Here is a 23,853-nt window from a genome sequence, read left to right as displayed (position 1 = left end):
GTACTAGAATTCACTGTACTCCTCTGTACAGTGTACTAGAATACACTGTACTCCTCTGTACAGTGTACTAGAATAGGTACACTGTACTCCTCTGGAAAGATGCCTGAGGAATGGCTCGCGCTCCCAGCAGAGTTGGCCTGCCTTCAGTTTTGAACAAGCTAAGCGTGTAAAAACAGTCAAGACCACGGATGTGTTTTAGTAATTCAAAGTTTTACTTTAGAGTTAAGAGTATAAAACTCATAGCTTTTCAGTCCAACTGTTACATCATTAGTCCGTAAAATGCACGTTTCTAGACTAGGTAAGTTGCAAAACTCCCCGCGTCAGACTAGTCGACTCGTCACCCAGTCTAAAGGGTACAGCCATATCAATCCATCCATCCATCCAAAAAAGTTATTTTTTCATACATCTATGCATAGTATCTACAATTTTTAACAATTTTCGATGTCAAAAACGTTTCGAAAACAATCAGTGTTTACGTTACTTAGGCAGCATAGTAAAGCTCTAGTAAAACTGATGATTTTCATAAAAACAATTTTCACAAAAATAAAATTATTTATTGATAGATTAATAATTAATAATTAAATAATTAATATATGATGCAACAATACGCAAGCGATTGTGACATTTCAGGGGTTAAATTTTCGGGCTAAGCGCGTCAAAGGTTGTTTCAGCCGTGCCGCTCTCCCCTTTGCTTTCGGTTCCCACGATTTCCTCTAGCAGCCTCTCGCCACCGCTTGTACCCGTAGCAGCGGTGGCCTCCGCATCGGGCGTGCGGCCAGCGAGAGCTTGCGAGGCTTTCGTCGCCGTCGCTGCATCGTCCGCATCTGTGGGCGAACGACGCCGTCGTCGTCGTGCACACACCGGCCACGCTCTCCTTCCGATAGGAAACGGAGCATGTACTGAGACAGCAGCGGGCACGATAGACGCGAGCACAGATTCGGTCCGGCCAAAGAGGCAGCGCCGCGGGACCAAGATGGAGCCAGAACCTTCCCGTCGCGACCAATCTTTCACGGTGGAAAGCCTACCGGTCGAGATCATGGACCACATTCTGGGCTACTTGTCTTACGACGAGATCAGTGTCTATCGAAGGGTGAGCTCATTCTCGTCTTGCCTCCCCCCCCCCCCTTTTTTTTTTGCAGCATTTTGTGTTGGAAGGCGTGGGGCGGGGGTGCAAGTTAGTTCAAGCCACTGGAACACATTCCAGTGGCTTGAAACGCGTAGCCTACGTGAAGTGTTCTCGGGTGTCCCGTCATCGTGTTGCACACTGCGATGCATCGGATAGCCATTGTTCTTGCTACGAACTGCTTACGAAGGGACGCGATTCCTTCTGCGACGCTTTTCGTCGCATATGCGTGATTGGAGTGTTTCGTCGCTATGTAGGCGTGAACAAATCTCGGCTTATTTGTAGTGTTTGCTTGCTGTTTTTGTCGTGTGGACACGGCAGCCCGATTTCAGATAAGATCGCGGTCGGCCTAGGTCCCTGTTGTCTCTGGACATGCGCTAGAATGGAGATAGCAGCAGCAGCACCATGTGTCCAAAAGCCCTTGTGTAGAGGAACGCGCAGGCAAGAAAACACTCTCGTGGGCGAAAGAGCGCGTCTTTCATTAAGAATAGTGAAGCACACCCCTTTGAATGTCCCAGAGATCTGTTTTGACGATGCTCAGATTCAATTCCTTACGATTTTTTTTATGTGTGGTGTTTTCCAGAAATAATCGAAAACAGTACCCCTCCATCGTTGATCGTTTCTTCAATATCACCTGCAATTTTCAAATTGGAAATGGTGCCTTCGAGTTCATGCTCCTTGGAGAGCTGAAGGCTTGAGTTCTCGACGCCATTCTCATAAATTTTCTATCTCCCCCCCCCCCCCTCCAAATTGACCTCCTCCAGGAGAGTTCGTTCAATGCTACGTGAGAAACCAAATGGCTAATAAGCTTGTTGAAATATGGCTGTCTAGTCGAGTGAAGCATATGCTAGGCCACGTGATCCTGTTAACTCTTGTAATGCTTCAAAACAAATTTTGTGCTATGGCATAGGCTGTATTACTGGTGTGTTTAAGATGAAGCGTAATGTTGGTCTTTACTGTTCTTCACATGAGAACTATCATAGAAGTTTTCCTTATAGCATCTTCATTTCATCATAAAAAGCTGAAGGGGAGTTACAGGAATAACTATACAGCCGAGAGGAAGCGAAATCTCTTGCACGCGTGGTGCTATATGTTGTCCAAGTGAGTTGAGTTTGAAAGAGCAAAAGTGCCTTTACTGCCTTGATGGTCACATCAATGATTTTTGTCCAAATTGGAACTGCATGACTGTAGATTCCTTTCAGTATTCAACTTTTTCTGTCAAATCTACGACAGTTACATAATGAGTGGCCAGCCAACACTCTCTGTGCAGTTGCGGACTTAAAACTGTCATTTATGCAATTTATTGACGCACAAGTTTTCATGAAGACAACCTCAAGCCACGGCCGATTTGGAGTTGCATGTCGAGAAGTTAGGTTGAGGTTACTACAGATACAAATTGAGTGCACAAGTCAGGCAATCAAGCTACTGCGCAGTGCCTATCACGCAGTAGAATTGAAATGTAGCAGTCTTCATGTGGTGTTTGACAGCCTTGTCTGCATAGTCATTGCAGTTGTCTCAACAATACTCATTTTACCCACTCTGCAGACAGCTATGGTTGCAGTGACATGTGAGCTACCACCTTAGAATGATAGCAGACAGACGTGCTGCACTGCATGCTATGAAGTAAGTACCTTCTGGCCCATAAACGTACATACTTCTTTGTAGCTTTCATTCGTCCATCTTGACCACCACACAAAGCATTTACATTACATAACAGTGGCAGTTTCAGATTCACAAGTTCCAAGTAAGAATCTATTGTCGGACAGTATTTTAGTACGCATTTTCGATGGAGGCGAAAATGCTGTAGGCCTGTGTGCTCAGATTTACGTGTACATTAAAGAACCCCAGGTGGTCAAAATTTCCGGAGCTCTCCACTACGGCATCTCTCATAATCATATGGTGGTTTGGGAATGTTAAACCTCACATATCAATCATATCAGTATTTTAGTATGTGAGGAAAACAACAAATCGACAAACACATACATATTGTGGACAAAGTGCATCATATATATTGCCGATTTGCGTGGAATAGTGGCAACAGCCTCATTTTATATTTACACGGATATCCACATTCACAGGTATGAAACCTAGCATATAAAGTGATTTATGCTGTTTTAAAGGTAAACATCTTCAACAGAGATCTGTCTGGTGGGCGAAAACTCATACGAATAAAATAACTCTCCAAGCACTTTTTGTAACCTTGATGTCAGACAAGAGAAATTTGAGTGCATTGAAGGTCAGTGCTGTTTGCCTTGCGACCTGCTTACGAGAAGGAGCTCGACAAGCTGGAGCGACAAGGCATTATGGCGCCCACACAGCATTCAGACTGGGCCACACTTCTGGTTGCAAGGAGGAAGAAGAACGGAGGCCTACATCTTTGTGGAGACTACCAGTTCACCGTGAACTTGGCGACAAAATCGTCTTCGTACCCTCTGCCAACACTGCAGGAAGTTTTCAGTACACTACGGGGCAGAAAAATATTCAGCCCCCTGCACCTCATGCAGGCATATTAACAATTGAAGGTGAGCGGCAAAACTTCTGAGGTGCTCACACTTAATACAAAAGGACTGTACAGCCTTCTACCCTTTGGTGTAGCAGCAGCCTTGGCCATATTCCAAAGGTGCGTCGACTTATATGACATTATCATCAGTGGCGCACCAGCAAAGAACATGTTACTCGCCAGAACTGATACTCGAACAACCAGCGAGTGCAAACGTATGTATGCCTGAGCATAGACAAGGGCAGTTGTCATCGATGCCCTGCGTTAGCGTTCACAACCTTCAGGTTGTTCCACAAAGTTGTTTCAGACAACGTAACAGCTTTTGTGTCAGACGAAATACAAATAATCTATTGACAGCTGCATCACAATGATAACGTCTGCTCCATACCACCCAGCTACAATCGGACAGGCTGTACGCTACGAGGGGGATCTAGAACGTGCTTTGGCAAGGGGCTTCAGGGTCATTACAGCGGCGCATTGCACGCTTTCTTTTCAAACAACACACAACAGTGCACAATATAACAGGGCAGACAACAACAAAGCTTACGTTTTCTCACAAGTTGCGAACACACATATCAGCCGTTCTGCCAGAACCATCTACAAAAGACACACGAGATAATGAAGACGCCCTGCATTGCTGGAAACTCCACAAAGGGCAACCAGGGCTCGCTCACTAGTTTCAAAAGAAGCCCGAGTGGTCCCAGCCATCGTAAAAAGCAGGTTGGCCTGCAATCTTGGATAGTTCAACGGTACCATTTCTCGCGTTCTTCAGCACGGCCTGGCTATTGACAAACGAACAAAATGCCAGTGAACCAACACTTCCTGCTCATCTAGACAATACGGGACCTGCCCAGCGAAAGTCAACGAAGCTGCGACACCCTTCAGAACATTACCAAGTGCGAAACTAGGGGGGATAAAATTGCTATGTCTAACAGAGCACTGTAGACAGGAGTTACGTTTTACAATGTGTGTAGACTGCATATTCCCACCTTACAGTCAATGGCAAAGATGCGCTTGGCTGGCCCCCTTGTCTCTTTGTGTGCTGCCGGACTCTTGACACCGCGCACAGGCCACCCGACCCTCAGCGCCTGCTCCTTAGTGATCCACTCCCCGTTTATGGTTCTCAGGGGACTCGATAGGCAGCGCTTTAACGGGCAACATTGCTTGGACCGTGCCACACGCAAGTGCCTTCCTTTTGATAATACACCCCATTTTATGTTTTTATGTACGCTTCTTATTCCAGCTACCGTAGACATAACATGTATAAAGCATGTTTATTTAATTGCTGTTCTTGTACGCATTTTACTCGCACAGGAGGTCCCTCCATCAGTGGTCAGTTTTCTTGTATATGTGTACCTCTGCAGTTCCTTAATAACGTCACGCAAGTGTTGACACCTGGACACAGTAGCATCTAATATATGCAAGAATTACTGAGGTTCGCTCAAATGCAGAGAGCATACTTGTGCACGAGCACCACTGTTCACATAATGGTGCATGCGCACTGCCAGCCTTATCAACGTGATGATTTCTTCAAAAAGCCAGTGTGAGGCCAATCGTTGTGTCGCTGGTCTCATTGCTTTTCAGTGATATTGGAGACTACCATGTCCTGGGGTTGGCACTCGTGCGATATTGTTCTTAAGGTGTGCAGCTGTGTGTGAAGCGCTAACCAGTGTCGGGCAAATGTCGTCCCACACAGGTGAGCCGCCACTTCAACAGCTGCTGCCAGAGGCTGTTGAACCAGGGATTCTTCCGGGCCGAGCGGTTCCACGCGCAGTGTCTCAAAGCCGTCAAGAAACAGCTTCCACGGCGAGAGTCCGAGCGCCGCACTCACCCACTCGCACGCCACTGCGAGATACTGACCAGCATCGAGACGCGTCTATCCCTACTCAGCATGACGTTCATGAAGTACATGGACATGAACTTGTGCTGCTTCATCCCTGGCAAGGTGAACCTTCCTGCCAAGCACCCTAGTACTTTCCCTCTCTGAAAGAATGAAAGGCGTGTTTAGCAAATTATACCCGTTACACACAGGAAAAAGTAAAGCACTTTGATGTAAACCTCTTTTGTCGCCAAAAGGGACCATTTACAGAAAGGAGTTGCCTTGATGACGCACGGCACCAGACACGGCAACTGCCGCTGCCAATGCGGTGCTAGTGACGTCATGTGGGCGTTTGAGAGTACTCCTTTCCGGACCGAAAAGTCGATGCGGGATTCGCTTTACTGAAAAGGATCTTTGCCGGAAAGGAGTTATTTTTTTGTCATGTGTCACTGCGCCCAAACGCCTTTTTGAAACATGTCCCCTTGTCTAAAGGACTTCGGGGCACCCGTGTATCAGTTTTGCGAAATCTGCTAGGTACCAAAAGGCAGGGGAAAACCGTAATCTGCCCATTTCCAGCATAATAAATCTGCCAAGAAACAAATAAAAAAGAGGTCTCGAAAACACAGTCTGTGAGCCACATTCTTTCGCCGGTGGCTGTGAAGGCAAGACTCAACACATGTGATTCTGAGCATAAGCCAGAACAGGGAGGGTGTAAAAGTTAAAACAAATGGGAAAAAGGTAGATAAAAAAAATATATAATATAGTGCGGAGAAGCAAAGTGTGGCTGCATATGCGTTATATTTAGCCTTTTCTTTCTTGCCCTTTTAAGAGTTGGCTGCTTGTTTCTATAGTGGAATAGAGATTGAGGCCTGGAAAGACGTGGCAGCAGAGGCCGATAAATACCGAATTACGCATGGGACACTCTACATGTTAAGTGACGTTCCCATAAGTTTCCGAATAGTCCGCCGTGGTGGTGTTGCGTTTATGGCGCTCGGCTGCTGACATAAAGGTCATAGGTTCAGTCTCGACAGCGACACCTGCATTTTAAATGGAGGTGAAGTGCTATAGGCCAATGGGCTGTGTAACGTCAGTGCATGTTAAAGAACCCCAAATAGTCGAGATTTCTGGAGCCCTCCACTACGGCACCCCTCTTAATCGTATCATGGTTGTGGGACGTAAAACCCCGGATGTTAATTAGTTACAATAGAACCCCCTTATAAGAGACACTGATATAAGAGACAAATTGGGTATAAGAGACATCAGTGTGTCTACAGTAAAATACAGGTTGATAAAAAAATGCTTATGAGGTACCCTGCTTATAAGAGGCATCCGATATAAACGACAATAATTGCTGCCCGGAGCATGCCTCTTATAAAGGGACTAAACTTTAAATGGGTTTCAGAATAAGGCAGCCTAAAAAAAAATTAAGCAGCCTGCATCATTTCATATCAGCATTTGCTGTTTGCTGATTTCTAGCCATACAGAGTATAACTGCTGCATCACATCGTGATACCTAACCGTTGCCCATCTTGTGTTTCTCGCAACAGGTAATCGACGAGATCTTCAGGGTTTTGCGCCTGGTGAAAGGGGCCGGTCATGGGTGCACGACGACACCTCCGCGTGCGCACGAGATCCTGCAGGAGTTGCGCGATATCTCGTCCATGGCCATGGAACACTTTGATGAGCGCATCGCTCCGGGGCTCAAGCTCCACGTGGGGCCCATGAAGCCCACCCTCAGTTTCATCGGTGCTGGACACCACGGACCATGTGCTGTCACCGCAACAGTACCACGCAGCTCGGAGCTGGGTGAGCCACCAACCGTTTGGGCGGTGGCCACAGCAGTTCTTCTTGACCAGTGTTTGGCATGGAAGTTGATAGAAATGCTACTCGCATAACCCTTTGCAACATGCATTATCATTGACTGGCTATATAAATACATGAAGTGGGCAGGGGGGGATAGAAAGAAATGCGAACAGGGCTGTGTGAATTACTGTGACCTGCCAGTTTCCTAGCAGCCAGAGCCCGAAAAACTGTGGACAGCTGGGCTCCAGCATGAACTTTTAGTGCTTGAAAATACCCTTGGAATCTGTATTTAGATATTTATTCGTCCTAAGGGGGCCTGAACTACCTGCGATATATATATATATTGCATGTCATGTACACGTGTGCAGAGTTCTGTTTCAATCGGCAGTGTCAAGCACAAAATGAAATTGGAAAAAACATCTCGCACTCCTCTCCAGGCTTTTCAGTATCGCCTCAGCGTTGGCTGTGATGCCACCCCGAGAATCTGGTCACATCAGCAGCAGAAAGAACTTGTTAGTCGCCTACGCGCACTCCCTGCTTATCTTCCTTGCATGCTCAGCAAGGAGGAGACGAACCAACGAACAGAGCGTAGCGAGAGAAAGCTAAACAAGCAAAGGGCCACATATCGTTCATGAAATGCTTGTAATGCTATTATTGCGGCGATTTACGTTATTGCAGCGAATTCGCACGTCTACGTAATTGTTATGGGTTCGTGCACACTTCCCACCTCTAGGTGGCTTAGAGGCTTTTTAATATCAAATTATTGTGAAGTTTTTGAAATCGGCCCCACATCCCGTAAGTCGAACAGTAGAGACAACAGTGCATGCGAAGTTCCACCATTTCGAAATGTGTCATTGCATAGAGCAAACCTTGAATATAAGTAAACCATTTCCGCGGGTAGTATTATGGTCCATTGTAACTAGGATCAACTACAGTAGAATCTGGATGATACGAATTCAAAGGGAGCGCGCAGAATATTCGTATCAGTTCGAATTCGTGTGATCCAAAAACAACTTGAAACTGATAAAAATAATGAACAAGAAGTTTATTGGCAACTACACCTTGCTGAAAAAAGTCTGTGATTTAGCTTTCCTGCCTTCACAGTCTCCTAATTAAGTGCCGTGGTTTCCTCGCTCATGCTGCTGGCGCAGCGCATTCACAGTTGACATCTGAGCGAGCGAAAGTGGCCAAACTCATCGGAAATTCACTTGCTTTCTCGCTTTAGCAGCCGGAAAACCGCGCCGCGAAGTCGACACAAAAAATGAGTTTTGAAGAATTCGCATTTTCGAATTGAAGCGAGAATGCCAGCGCGGCCGGAAAACCACGTCCGCGCCTGCCAAAAGCGTTCACATTGGTTCTGCCCCTCGTATACATGCCACCCGCGCCGCCGCCATCGCCACTTGAGAATTCATTCCGTTTTGCCCGTTTCCTGAGCACTGAAGTTCGTACCGAGTTATAATTATTCATACAAAGCACTGAAAAGAAACAGTTCACACCTTTACTAACGTTATTTCGGAAGACTAGCCAGCCGAAATGACACAAGCGGACACAGCAGCGGCGACGAATTCAGCCGGCAGTGCAAAAGCAAGACAAGTTTGGGCAAGCAGACTCGCGGCTGCTGCGCCTTCTTCTACTTCTGGTGTTATCAGCGATCGTAATCCAAACCAGGCTCTCGACGACCGCGTCCTTGTCAAGGTTGTGAGCTTTGATGTGCCGCTTAACTCTATGGCCACGCGGGTAGTTCGCGATAGCGCCGACACCACCTACCGCCGATGCCTTCGCTGCCATGTTGATTTGTGGCTGGTTCTGGTTGTTGACATCACGTGGTTTGAGAGATAGAGCGATAGAGCAGCCAATGAAGCCAAAGCCGTGAAGCAAAAAGGTGATACTATGCTATTGCGTGACGAAAAAATTGGTCTCGCACCGATTTTTTTCGCGCCGGCCTCGCAGCATGGCTGGGGAAACCATTCGTATAACACCGAATCACGGTGTATTTTATATAATATAGTCCATCCAAAACAACCTTAAAATTTCTATCATCGCGAAATTCGCATCAACCGCAATCGTATCATCGAGATTCTACTGCGCATTAGACCACGCTGGAGTCAGCGCTGTTGGTCGTTCAGCTTCCTTGCAAACCTACCCTCTCGACACGGCTCCCATCTTCTTGTCGCACAGAACTCCTGAAACATCTTTCCAACTCTTGCATCCTGCCTGGGTTCTGCTGGTCATCTCACTTTCCTCGCTGCCTTCGTCTGCCGTTGAAACAAGGTACTTGAATTAATTTGAGCCTCTTGACCGTCGTGTCATCGAGCTACAGTTCTTTGATTAAGTTTATTTCTCATCGCACAGACGTCCTATTTTTATTCCTCCTTGAGTCTGTTTTCATTTTTTTTTTATTGCCCCTAAGACTTCCTTCTCACAGCACTATAACACACCTTGATATTTTCCTTTACCTTTGCGCAGAACACTCTCATCTTTCATGGATTGCAGTGTTTAAGGAGTTTTTTTCTTTTTTTAAGCGGAGCTGGTTATGAGTTGCAAATTACTATGATGGCAGCAGCATGTGCGGAAGACCCGATACTGGCAAGTGTAGAAAAATGTGGCTCTGAAAGGTGCGCCTTTCTCCAATCTCGAACGGTGGGCTCGTTGGCAGTCAGCCATATCTGATATGGCAATCTGATCATTTACCAGGGCCACTGGTCATTTCACGTGGTCATGTTCTCATTGCTGCCTGGATTCGGACGCGTGGCCGTCGTCGTTGCCTCTAGCAACCGAACTGTTGCTTCACGTGGATGAAAGTCCTCTTCCCGGCATAGAGGAAGAAAAAGGTTAGGAAGGAACATCTCTATGACAGTAAGAAAAGTGGTAGGTTGGGCACGGACATGCCACGCTTCGCTTGCTCCGACTTTTTTGGTCGGGCCGAGGCTCCTGGAATTTTCTGTATATCACTCATGAGTTACTCTGTAAAGCACGAAGGCACTTGATGCGATGCCTTGTTAGCACCACACAGGCCCCAAAATCTTTTTTTTTTTTTTTTTTGAAGACCCCGGTAGCCTCACTATCACACATGCTATGGTAATGTAAATCCCAATACCATCCCATTGAAGTTGAGACACTTTCATCGAGATGGCATGTCACACTGCGCAGCTCTCAACTCGACGACCAACTTAGGGTTACCAAGCCCACGAGGTGACGGAGAAGCAGGACCTCAACGTCCCCGCGCGGGAGGTCCAGGCTCAGCCAACTCAACAGCTGGTTTATTCCTCCTCTGCGGTCCCAAGTTGTTTTCAACTCCATTTGGGTCTTTCGGCACTTTTCACTGACCTTGTTCTAAACGTCAACACTGTGACAGGCCCACGAAAGCTTTCGCCCCGTTAATTAAGGATGGATTCTTATTGGCGCTCCACACTTCAACTTGAGATCCGGTCTGGTCTGAAGGAGTCTACAAGCCCGCTTTCCACTTGTGTAACTGTTACATTCACCAGTCTGTCCTTAATCGCTCAAGTTTTCCAAATGGTGCACACATGAGAAATAAAATCTCTTTGCAATATACTTCTTTTGCATTTTTTTTTTCAATTTTCTTTCTTCAACAAACCTTAATGTCGGGGATGTCAGGTGTCGTCGGGACATCCCTGCCATTAGACGTGCACGCAAAACCGGCTCCTTTTTGTACCCTACTGGTGATGCAGAAAAAGATAGAAAGAAAAAAAGAAGTGCCGGGCACACCTTACGCAAGGCGTCGCCGTGTGGCATGACATTCGGTGGGGTCACTCTACATGCTGCTGTTCAAAAGAAAAATGTTCAGGAGTGTCGGGCTCTGCATAGTCGATGCTTGCGGTGCACTTTCGCGTCACAAATGTGACAGTTGTTAGTTCTTGCTTGTCCTGTGCATGCCTCTGCGTTCTTTTGAGTGTCCTTTGTGCTTTAGCGGTGCGCTGCCAGTTTTGAACTGCTTGTAAATCTTCGTGTGACATTCCAATTTCTTGCGGTCGCAGTCATGGCTTCAGCCTTGTGGTGAAACTGTAACAACTTTCTTTTTTTTTTTCTTTGCAAGTTCAGTATGTGCGGGTTTGACTGCAGTTCCAGAAGCAACAGCTTTGCGTTGCCAGTTCAACTCTGACTGCAACTTTCCCTCTTCTTGCTATTATCGCACTTTACAAACAGTTCGGAAAACTCGAGCAAAGAAACATGGAGGACGCTCGAGCTCGCCTAATTAGGGGCACTGTGCACATTGACTTCAATTGTGTGGCAAGGAAAGGAACATTTGTGCGTTGGCCGTTGGTCGTTTCAAACTATCCTGGAATTAAACATCGCTAGACTGTTGCTTAAGCGAGTTGGTTTATGATTAAGGGGAGATTCGGGTCGAAAAACGCGAGCTTTTTTTTTTTCAAAATTACCGATTTTTTATTTTCGCCTGTTTTGATAAGATTAGTACCTCTACTGTTATGAAAAAAATAATACAGGCCGAGAATTAACTGTAAACGCTTTAAAATTGCATCTAAAGAGCACAAGGCACAAGGTGCCTGTTAAAAGGTCCAGAGTGTGCAGTCTTCGAGCACCTTGCCGCCAATAATGCGCGACGCCGCTCGCCATTGTCGATCGCATGAGTCGAAAAGAGTCGAGCCTCACTCTTCAAATACCAACAGTTTCTCTTGCTGATGCAGAGCAAGAAATAAAAAAAAAAGCACTCTTCTGCGCGTTTTTCGAGCGCCGCGACTGGCTCATCACATGGTACGAATCGGAAACCGCCATTGGCCGCTGCGCGCCTGCGCTGTAAACCTATTTGCGGGGTCCATGTCTTGTTGAGCAGTGCAGCTGAACAATGCTTTTCTCGTGTAATTATCTCCGTTATGAATGAAAAAAGGCATTGCTCGCAAGTGAAAGCCGTTGTGCGCGTGCTCTGTAGGAATAGGCTACGAGCAGCTGGTCAGATTTGCGGGAGTTTTTGGCTTGCAAAAGCCAATGCATCAAAAGTCATTCACACTCGTCAGCCGGAAAGTTCGTGATGCGGCAATGGATGACGTCAGCGCCAATCTTGAGAGGTCGGAAGAGCTCACAGTGAGAGAACTTAGCAGGGACGACATTGCCATTATGTACGACGGTATGTGGCACAAACATGGCTGCAAAATGGCATGACACTGGACTTAGTTTGGATTTCGCAGTCCTGTCAAACTTCTTCCTAGCTTGCAGTTGGCACAAGGCTCTGCCAGATGAAGCGAAGTTTGGCAAGCGTTTCATGGCCGTCTATGAGCGAAATGTCTGCGAAGAGTCGGCTCGAAAAAGCTGAGAGGGACAAACTCGTGGTGCTGGCGCATTTTTGTCGCAGTGGCCACAACAAGAAGGATCGTTCTTTTTGGTGTGCAAATTTCATCTGATTTAATGATATCTTTCATAAGTAAAAACTCAATTTTAACTTTAAAACTCATTTTTCTCAAAACACAAATTTTGCCATTTTTTTCCAATGTGCCCCTCCTTTTTTAAGCACTTCTAGTGCTCGGATGTGCATGAAATTTTGCGCAAGTTTTTCTGAAAGTATGAAAAATGCAATTATCTGGTTTAAATTTCAATATTTTATTGTATAATGAAAATTGTATGTATACCTTTACTAGGGTAGGTGAAATATGGACTTTTTACGTCTATTATTTTTCACGCATTTTACATATTTTGTATGTGCTTCCTAACTAGTTATTTGCACTCTACACTTTATTTGAAGTATTATGAACTATGAATGATAAAATATTACAGAAGTTTAGAGATGAAAAGAGGGGGGGGGGGGGCAAAAGGGTTAAGGTTTTCGCTTTCTCATGTTGCAGAGCTAAAAGTGTGCAACTTGCAAGAAAACTAATTATATATTTGAAATCAGCATAAAAAGCTCCATAAATAGCTCAAGTTTCATAGTTCTGGGTGAATATTAAAAAAAAAGTGTCGTCGAGTAGCATCTCCCCTTAAGATAGATTTACCAGCACTTTGTGTGTGCTTGTCCTTCCTAAATGTTCTGTCTTTTCTAGCGCCGGTAAATCTATCTTTATTCTGGATTGCTTTCAGCAAGTAGGGTTGCAAAGGGCCCTACACCTTTTGCAAATCAGTGAAGTACCAACCTGCTACATGTCTGTAAAGGTGTCCTGTCACAGCTGCACCCTTTGTAATGGGTGGGCGGCTTTAAGTTACCCACTCGTGCGATTGTGCCATGCAATATTGCACGCTTAAGGAGACCCCTATCAGTACACGACATTCTCATACCATTTTTTTTATCGGCCAGTTTCAAGAATTGCTGTGCCTCCCTGGTAGAACACCTGTTTGCCATGCCGAAAGCCTGGGTTCGAACGTTTTCTGGATAGAAAGTTTCTTACTATTTATTTATTTATTTGCATCCAGCTTGAGTTTTTGCCCATGGGCAACACCGATTTTTCTTTTTATCACAGTCAGCACCGACACCACAATTCCTCTGAAACGAGCTCTTTAACATTATAGCGTCAATATACACCCCACCCACCTGAAGCCTTACTATTGGCAAGCTTTTGACTGACTTGCTTGGCAGGCTTCATCTGCCAATTGGGAAATGCTGCGAGTGCTTTCTTTCTTGGTCCGATCCTGCACGTGCACACAGTGACAAAATATTGGCCATGGGCAACATAACGCACCGCTGAGCTTCTCTATTGATCCTTTGCCCCTGCGGTGATGCAGTTTTGATCACAAAGTCCGCATTTTCATTTTCCTGCCCTGACCTCTTCCGTTTTGTAGAGTCAGAGTCTGCCGAGAGCCTCTGAGTTGAAAAGCTGTCTTGCTACTTTACTGCTAAGGGAAAGGTGCATACCTGACCAGTGCCTTGTACTCCTCGCAACACGCTTCCTCCCAGCGCTGCTATGACACGTGAAGAAAGCCCGATTTGGTCGTTGGCTGCACTTTGACGACGTGTCGCCGACATCACATTACGTTGCCGAAGTAGGTGTAGTCGCGACAAAAGGCTTCCCCTACTCCTCTCCGCTACGAGAAAAGAGTGGAAAGGGCGAGTAAGAAACTGAAACCAGTCATGTCTGATCATTCTAGACCTTGTAACTTTCTTATTACAGCACTTATTCGCAAATGTTCTTGCAGCAGCATGTTCTCATTGTAAAAGTGCACAGTTATTTATTCATTAGAGATTTTGGACAGTGAGGCTGGTTACTGGCCCTTTAACTTCACCCCAAGAAAAACATCAATTGTGAATGCAAATACTTGTGTGACTGATCGTTGAAATAAATGCCCCATGCTTAGTGCTGTACTTTCCTCCAATGCAGGCCTTATTGGAAAAGGGGAGGGAACAGTCTGGCAGAATCTTGAAGACTAGGCTTTTCACATCGCACTTGAAGCTGTCTACCAGAGCACACTTTTGCATCGGACACTTCGCAATATTCACTCACAAGGGGCACAATCTCGTACATTTTCCGTGGCGGTATGGAAAGCAATGTCACGAATTGAGGGGGTGGGGGGGGGGGGGCATGCAGCTAATAGGTGAAGGGGAAGTGCCACAGAAGGATGTTTAATGCTTTGAGTAGATGCTGGAGACCACGTAAAAAATTCATGTTTTCAACACATACAGGACTGTAGAATTATGGCTGAGTATCAAAATTTAATGCATTGTTTTTCAAAGCTTGAAATTAAGGGGTGCAGTGATTTCAACAAATTATTTGTGTTGATTTTTTGATTTAGCTCCAGGTGGCGTTCAGATTTCACGGGACATTCGCTGGTGGCCATTTTCACTAACTATTGCGTGGGATGAGGCCAGACACAAAGCAGTATCATTCACTTCTCCGGCTAGAACAGTTCTGCGTTGATCCTATCGAAGTCGTTCGGTGACCGTTCCATATTTATTCTAATGGACGGAACAGTGCCTCCGTCTGTTCTGGGCCCATTGCATGGTGTGCTAGAACATTCCAGCAGAGAATGTGTACAAGATTGCGCCCCAGAGGAATTCTACATTTTTGTAACACTGCATATATTGTAAATGACAGTGTTGCCTCATAAACGCAAACGGCGGGTCTCCTCTCATTTTGTACAGCAGCTGCAACCTCCATCCTGGGGCGGGTGCAGAAGCCATGTGTGCATGCGGCAGCACACTCGAGCTTGACAGAGGAGCTGAAACAAGCACGCGCAGCCAACTTGAGCCTTCGCAAGTCTCTGACCGAGTTGAAGTCCAAGGTGAGGAGGGACTGTACTCTCAGATAGTAGGTTTTAAGGCGTTCACTCGATTGTAAATTGATCACGGTTATAATGCGAGAGGTCGCTATCCAGTCTGTTCACAACAAAAGCGAAAGTCATAGTTCAAACGTGAAACCCTTCAGCAGCAGATTGTCACCTCTTCTCGAAACATCGCAGCCAGAAAATTAAACACCTTTTGAGCAGCGAGTGATGTTGCAGTGATGTCACATAATTTGGCATCCTGTGGCGTCATATGAGGACACCATCGCCTAATGGCCGATTTCTCTCATCACATCGTATTGATACCTTCACGGGCAACCAGTTTGAATAGGCATCTAGGGCCATTGCCTTAATAATCTGTCGCCTACTGTTTGCTGTTCACAACACTATTCAACACTCCTCTTTAAACCTTTCTGTACTCAATTTTTTTTTTTCCTGTCTAATTAGAACTTGAGATGTTTCAGTTCACTTCATAACATGTTCTCTGTTTCTGTATTTTCACTCAGTCATGGTACCTTTTTCTTTCTTTTTTTTTTGTGATCTTCTTTGTCATTTTCAAATCTGTTATTGTTGCCATTTGTTTCACTTTCACTGTGCATTGTCGTTTGTCATGCTTGCATACTCTTCCTCCTGCTTGAGACATGCGGCCTGAGTACTTCTGCAAGTAAATAAATGAATGCCCGATACTTTTGTCTATAGACTAATGTGTAGAGTCGGGCAAATGGTAATATTTCTAGTGTGAATCAAATCGGATAGGATATTTGTCGAATACTACGAAGCGGAACAGCAGAAAAAAAAATTTGAGAGGATTTCTAAGCATACTCATATGAGATAGCTACATGAAAGTGTCTCTTTTGGCTCGATTGATGAGGCACTGGCAGAGTGGCGCTTCATAGTTGCCTTATCAAGAATGAGGCGATGTATTTATGTACCGAATCGTACTTATGTGCATGCTTCCGTGTAATGAAAGTGTTGCCGACAACACTTTACACGTCAAAAGCAGACACAGTCTCTGCGGCCTCTCCTCCTCATTTAACTTTTGCGGAGTCCGACTCATGTGGTGGACAAGGGTGTGCTCCTTTTGAGTACAGAGCTCCATATCTGCCTCATAGGTGTCAGTATATAAGAACATCTGAAATTTCGGATGCTAAAAATCATTGGAGTTCAATTTTTTGGACTTGCTGCCCAAATTTCAGGTCCAAAATGACATTAATTTAGCCCCACCTCTATCATCTCCGTGTTTCAACCAGCGTTTTCTTCAGCCAATACATTAGATCATAGTAGAGCCTAAAAGACAGCTTTGCCGCAATATCTGTGTGTGATTGTGTGAAGCACATTGAAAATCTGAAGGGGCCACTCACTGCCAACCGGATGAAATCTGCCTTTTCCATTTTCCTAGGCTGCCTTCTGCCGTATTGGTAGAGATTTGGTAGGGACTGGGAGAAACTGTATTGCTAGAACAAAAGCCTCTAAAACGAGGAGATGCTAGAGAAGGGTGCATCCGCCGTGGCATCGTGAAAAGGGCGGATTGTCTTCAAGAAGTTCAAATAGCGAAATTCCAGTGCGAATCGAATTTAACAGCATGCACTATTAGAAAAAAAATATTTGAAATTTTGAATATTCAGATATATTTTTACTATTACCCAGAACGATCATATTCAAGTGTGTACTCATGCTGTTCTTTTGTTTTGTTATGTTGCTTCACCGAAGTACAGATCGTACAGGAGTCAGGGCCTCAGCCAGATGCAGGCCAGTGCCTTTAGTCCTGACCCTATTGGTTTTCTGTTAAAAAAATAAGTAAAAGAAAACTGACAAACTTTTGAATAGAAAAAAAAAAGGGAGGACAAAGAATAAATGAATGGACTTAGTCGATACTTGTTTTGTCCTCCACCCGCAGCTGACCGCGCAATCTAAAAAGCTGTGCGATCAGGAGAAACGGATGCATGACCAGGCACAGCTGATTGCGGAACATGGTAGCCGTCTCGCCGAGCAAGACCGCAAGCTGCTGGAGCAGCACCGTGAGTTCGCCGACGTGCTGGAGGAAGTTAGTCGCCTCCGAGAGCAGGTGGCAAGCAGTTCTTCGAGTGGCGGAGACGGCGAACTCAACCAGTCCGACGGAGCGGACGCGCTTCAAAAGATGACGCGACCTCGATGCGGCAGAAAGGGTAATAACGCCGCTAGGGATACCACCGCTCCCAGCAGCAAGCGTCGGAATGGACACGTTGCCTTACCGGACGTGGAACCTAGTCGGAAGCGCCACTGCAAAGATAAGGCTACAGTGGAGGTAGAAAGGCCGCGACGGACGGGAATGGCAACACGCAGGAGGCCGGAGAAATATTGAATGGTCCGTGGTCCTATCAGCGTAGATAGCCGAACGTAGTGCTGAGCTTTTTTTTCAGCACAGAAAACGAGGCTAGCCACTTTTGCCCACTGCATGCTAGTGTTGATTGGCATGCTGTTGACTCGGCGCTCCAAAGTGTCGTATGATGTCGTGTGACGACAGTGTCTTAGATGTCAGGCCAGCCACACTGAGCTGCATGCTTGTTCGTGAAAGCAGAGCAGGGCATTGTCTGTCGAAAAATTTACTGCTCAAGAGAGCACAGGGTGGACGACAGGAAAACAGCCTGCCACCTTTTGTAAGAAACGTCTTTGTAACTGCTTCATGCGCAGTTGCTCTATTGACATTATTATAGCATAGCCACATGTGTACTTGTTGGCTCGTTCTTCTTCTAAGCATTTGAGCCAATAAGTGTACCATTATAAGAAACCAGTTGTTGTGCTTGATCTGAAAAGTAGATTTGATAATGGTAGGATGTGCACAACTAATCTAATCCACAAATACCATGGTTTCAAGCCTAGCGAAGTAAATTTGCGAATAACTGTGTGGTGTAGCAAGTGTGTGGCTGGGAATAAGGTATGTAAGCTACGACTGAAGACTCATATTACATACTAGCCCACATTGATAGTTAACAACTAGCCCTCCATTTTTTATCCTGAGGGGGTTGCATGTTACGAATTTTGTGAAGAGCAAGGCCAGTTGGCAAAAATTTTTGGGTTGTAAAAGATAACGTCGGGAGCTGCATTTTTTCTTTTGCTTGCTGAATAAGCTCTGTACGCTATTTTTTAATTACTGCGAATATACGTAGGCATGTGTTCCTGACCACCTTGCCATGTACACATCTCCCCTCAAGCATATATGTTTGCGTGCGTAGCATCCTTCTTATACTGTCCTTCCTTTGTGTTGCTTTCTTTTTTGGTTCCTTTTGGAGCGAAGCCACAACAGTGTGGAGGTTAACGAACCTTCAATGAAGGGTCCCTGTTGTGACCTTGTTCAGTACTGTACTCAGTGTTAACGGTTTGTCTAGTATTTAAACTGTTGGACATTTAAGAGCACTGAAAATGTTGTCCGAAGGAGTTCCTACTACCATTGTTTCTGCGAAAGTGTAGAATTTGACTTCACAGTGCTCGAGTGTGGTCAATGTGTTTTTCACGGTAACCATTACATCCGAAATAGATCACCAGATGTTTACTGTAATCGGCAACCATGCAACACAGCATTAACACAGCATTCTGTGTGGTGCAGTTATCATATGGTGTAGCAGATAGTCAAGGCACCCCGTAATCGTCCATTGCTGCAATTCTTGTGCATCTAAACTCTAATGCAACAAATGCAGGTATACAGAAACTTACTCCACGGGAGTGCCTTGGCAAAAATTCAGCGCGCGCTTTTGTAATGACATGGTCGGCTTTCTCATGTCAATATCTGTTCACATGACCGAGATTTAGCTGTAGGCCCAGATTATGTTTCAGGTAGCTTCTGCGCATAGGAATCATCCTCGGCTTTTCCTCTATAATTTTTATGCATGCTGCTGAAAACTACAACTACCTCCTGCATTGTTGCGAAGAAAGTCCCTGACAAGATGCTGTGAATGGGATTACGCTCATACTGGCATTGGCTAGTGTTTCTGTGCAAAAATTCATTTTTGCATTGTTTTTAAGTGAGCGATCACTTTAGACAGCGCATAAGTGTAAATTCCATTTGTCTTGCATTTGAAGGTGTGTTTTTTTTGGCCACTTTGCACGAAAGAAAGGAGGACGAAAGAAGGAGTACACATGGTTGAGCGCAATCCAACGACTGCTTTATTGTTGAAAGTGCATCTGCTCAAGTACACAACACCACAAGTGCGATCTTGTTAAAGAGACACATCATTCGCACGTATAACAGTCACGTGCAATTATAATGTTCGGACCAATGTGCCTGCGGCTATAGAATATGTCGCATGCACATCTAGCAAACAATGTGGACGCGCTAACCTGAGATGTTGTAATCACAGGTTATTGTTATACACGCGAGGGATTTTTTTTTTTTTCTACTCGATAGCTCAGATTATGTTGGGTACTTGAGCACGTGCATTTTGAAAAATAAACCAGTCCTTAGATTGCACTTGTCCATGTCTATTCCTTCATTTGCCCTTGCTTACTTCGCACTTAGCGGCTAAAAGATGAATATGTTCCGACTAGGACGGCTAGCAGTTCTGCTTCAATGTATTTGTGCCTGAACAGTATGGAACTGCATATTTCAAATGTTCTCCTCTCCCCACCCTTTCTTGTTTATTTGCTACTATATGTAGCCTTGTAGCAGAACATGTTTCAGTCATGCCATTCTTTTTTTGCTTCTGTCCTTGGTTCTGCGCTGTTTCTAAATAAAATGGTAAAGTTACCTGATGTACCCATTGTGGTGGAGTGTCGACTTTTTGCGTAGTTGTGGAAGCGTGCGTGTGCTTTCCCGAGTTATATGATCAGATGCTGCTGATAAAGGCAGGAGAGGCTTCACGTAGGTGACCGAAGCGCAGCAGCCTGTTGCCCGCGACACTCGAGAAGTAGTCACCCTTGTGTACACTCAAATCTCATTATAACGAAGTTGCATCTTGCAAGAAAAAGTTTGTTATATCCAAAAATTAGTTACAAAATTTATTTCTAGCACTGTATTGCAAGACTGTTTCTCATTTACTTTGTTACAACCGAAATTTTTTTGAGTCCGTGTTTGCTATACTGAGGTTTGAGTGTGCTTGACGATGTCTTCCGACAGCAAGGTCATCGACCATACACTTTAAGAACGCAGATTAGAGGGTGCGCCGATTGGTGCAAGCTTGTCGGCATCCTCCCGAGAAATAAAAATGCCTTCTCGAGTTGTACCCAACTATAACTCCGGGAGAGATATCACTTAGTAATACCGGAATACAAGATTATGCGTAACCATCAGTGAGGGAAAGATGGACAGAAAAGGGTGTCATTAGTGAAGGGGGAACGGAAGGCAGCATCAGCTTACAGAGACGTGTAGCTTGGCCATACTTTTTAATAGAAATTGGAAGACAAAGATGTGTAACCATAAAAGCACGGGTCAAAATAAAAAAACAGAACAGTATGTCATTAGAAAAAATGGAAAGTAAGGTAAGGGCCCACTATAAAAGAGAGTTAATGTAGTAATACTCGTAACTGGTCTATCTAGTACATGTTTACTGGAATGAAAGACTCGTAACTACCATAGAGTTTTCTAATATACACTAGAGGGAACTCTGGCGCTAGTGTCTACGGGAGCTGCAACGCACCGCGCTTCGGCGAGCATGGGAATGATGGATAGTACACACAGTTGTCTAATACTCGTACTTCTGGCCTGCTTTTGGCTCCGTGTGTGTTCGTGTGGCTTGGAGTTGCTTTCTTACGAAACAAATATTAGCAAATGTTCAGCGGTTGCGCTTCACCATCTTATTCTCTTAGACTTACCTTTCCAAATCGGGTCACAAAGTTCAAAAGGGTTGAATCTTTCTTTCAAAACAAAACCGAAACAGCAATAAACGAAGCCATAAGTACGATTTGCCACCTGCAAGTACGAAGACTAGGCAAATGTGTGTACTGCCCATCATTCCCATGGTCGCTGAACAATTGCAGCGCCAGAGTGCCCTCTAGTTAATTTAAGGAAACTCTATGGTAACTACCAAGAAAGGACAGAAGAGGGTGAACAGAACGCAGGGCCTACTGTAGAAGAAATGCAACTTCCAAAATACTTAGGACTAGTTGGTTTTTAATTATTGTATTTAAGTTCTGCAGCTGGCATATGAAGCCTGTAATAAGTACCTCTGACAGAAAGTGTTACCACTGGATGATAAATGTGTTAGCGTCGGATGTACTGAAAGGGAATTGGTGCAGAATTATCAACAGAGCGATTTCTCATCAGCATATTAGAGGTAGATACGAATTGAGTGTGTGTAAATATGACAGTATGTGTACCTTTACCACCTAATTTCACCTGTGTTCACAGAGCACTCCAACATAAGGGAAATAAGGAAGGTGAGAGTGCTTCTGCAAAATATTTCAAGTGTGATGTTTAACATGGTCTCAAGATGCCAACATGCATCATGGCGTTCTTCATTACAGCTTTGTTATTTACAGTTGCCTTTACGTGTTGATTGAGCCGAATTTTTTGAGTCGATGCCAATCATGCAACTAGACCAGTAAAATTGGTCAGCTGCTTCAAAGTGAAACATATTGCAGAAGCAGCACTTATGCTCAAACGATAGTCCCCATATTTTTAATTACGGGACATGCTTCAAAATAGCTTCTTTTTCAATTTGCACGATAATAACAGAAAGTTAGCTGTGCGATATCCCACAACCGCAGCGGCACGATCCTTTCTTTCCCCGATGATCTCGAAAGATGCCACCCTTGTTCTCAAGTGGGAGGAAGTTGCTTTTCATGCTATCGCTTCTACTGCACAGTGGCGAGAAGCCCAATCAGGCACAGCATCAAACCAGCCAATGGGCTTTTGAAAGTTGGCCAATTTGGAGACCATTAGCAGACAAGTTTGCTGCTGCTTCGCTGAATTCGGAGGCTTCTGTCTGTCCTGTGGTACAAGTGCGTTAACAAACGACCACCACTCGACCCATGATCATTGTTTCCGTGCATTGCCTCAATCTTTCTCTGCAAAAGCAGTGAAAGTTTGTTATAGCTAGTTTAGTTATAACTAAATTTAGTTATAACTAACCTGGCCGCGGTGTTCGATGTTCTGGCTCGCCTGCGGGCTACAAGTTTGTTCTGCCAACTTTACCAAAGGATGAAACAACGAAACCATGTGTTTTTCTGCGTTGTGACGTCAAAGGAGGATCCTACAGGATTGAGGATTTCTGAGCACTACTGGAAAGCTGGGTGTCATCAAAGCAGTAAGTGGCATTGGGCCTAACCAGATGAGTCACTTTTCGACGCTCAAGCTACGTACTTCAGAAGCGAAAAACATGCTTTTGAGCACTAGTGTGATTCATGTGAAAGGCCGCTACTGTTCGATGATTGACCCTGTGAAGCAGGAGATAACAGTGAAGGTGCTCTGGGTATCTTTCGACGTGCCTAACAAGGCTATCTAAAAGGTTTTGAGCGAGTATGGTGACCTGAAAGAATTCAAGCTAGAGGAGTGGAGCGTACCAGGATTTGAACAGGCTGAATGACAACCTGCGTCGCTCATATGACCCTTCCTGAGGGTATCGCTGCAGACGAGTTGCCGCACCTTTTCAAGTTTCAAGGTAGAGCAGTTTTGGTTGTGGTGCCCGGCAGAGCACCCACCTGTATACGCTGTCGAATGAAAGGGCATATCTGACGTGATTGCAGGACGCCGCGGTGTACCATAAGCCGCGCGTTCGGTCACTGTCACATACTTCGGGTGAGGCCCCGCCGATCCAACATTGACGTGCGGCAGACTCGCAGGCTTCCACTTTACGCTTCGGCCTGCGATGCCTGAAAGGCCTCGAAGTGGTACATTTCAAATTTGTTTGCAGGTTGGTCGACCAGTGCGGGGTTGCACGTGTGGTGATATGTGGGCCTGACCGACGCACTCAGAATAGACACGGAGATTTGATTATAGACAAACAAGTATTTAATTGAAACGAGGGCAAAGGCAGGACTTGACAAAAATAACAGAGAGAAATAACACTGATGCGCGATGGAAAGAACAGCTATGTAACAAACTATGTTCTGAACGAACACTACAAGAGGTGCAAAAAAACACAAATACGTGAAATGTTAATAATCTAATTACATGATAGAAATCAAAGGAGATACAAAAGAAATTACATAAAAAAGATTACGGTCGCGCTTTTGAATTTCTACGTGCGACGCAGCGCTCACAATTATACAAATATTTAAAAAAGGCTGGTTATAATTAATTAACAGCTAAAAAAAGTCACAATAAAAAGTTCCATACCAGGCCAGCTCTTGGTGCACGTAGGGGAGTTGACGGGGTGTCGCTGAAGATCTCGCCGGCTTGGTAGACGACGAGGGTGCCCGGAATCGCAGCCATCTCAATACGTTGCGCGGGTCACTCCATGCTCACCGCCTACGCGAGACTCGCGACACCGACGACCGCACTTCTTGCTGGCTGTA

The 23,853-nt window shown here is 45.2% G+C and overlaps 1 protein-coding gene across 3 annotated transcripts; it reads left to right on the top strand.

Annotated features, from left to right (window-relative positions):
- The first annotated feature begins 689 nt into the window (after window positions 1-689).
- Window positions 690-20,155, top strand: pall (F-box protein pallbearer). 3 transcript variants are annotated; one of them, XM_037418555.2, is made up of 6 exons: window positions 690-1,090; window positions 5,320-5,568; window positions 6,990-7,248; window positions 9,424-9,516; window positions 15,287-15,426; window positions 17,324-20,155. In XM_037418555.2, the coding sequence occupies exons 1-6, from the start codon at window positions 974-976 to the stop codon at window positions 17,765-17,767; spliced, it is 1,302 nt and encodes a 433-aa protein (XP_037274452.2). In that variant the 5' UTR covers window positions 690-973; the 3' UTR covers window positions 17,768-20,155. The 3 variants fall into 3 exon arrangements, with proteins under 3 accessions (XP_037274452.2, XP_037274454.2, XP_037274453.2); XM_037418557.2 differs by lacking the exon at window positions 9,424-9,516 and having other exon boundaries at window positions 692-1,090; window positions 15,290-15,426; XM_037418556.2 differs by lacking the exon at window positions 9,424-9,516 and having other exon boundaries at window positions 693-1,090.
- The last annotated feature ends 3,698 nt before the right edge of the window (window positions 20,156-23,853 follow it).

Source organism: Rhipicephalus microplus, chromosome 6, assembly GCF_043290135.1.
Source record: "Rhipicephalus microplus isolate Deutch F79 chromosome 6, USDA_Rmic, whole genome shotgun sequence".
NCBI lineage: Eukaryota > Metazoa > Arthropoda > Arachnida > Ixodida > Ixodidae > Rhipicephalus > Rhipicephalus microplus.
The sequence above is the reverse complement of the archived record's forward strand: the minus strand, read 5'-3'. Positions and strand labels throughout refer to the sequence as shown.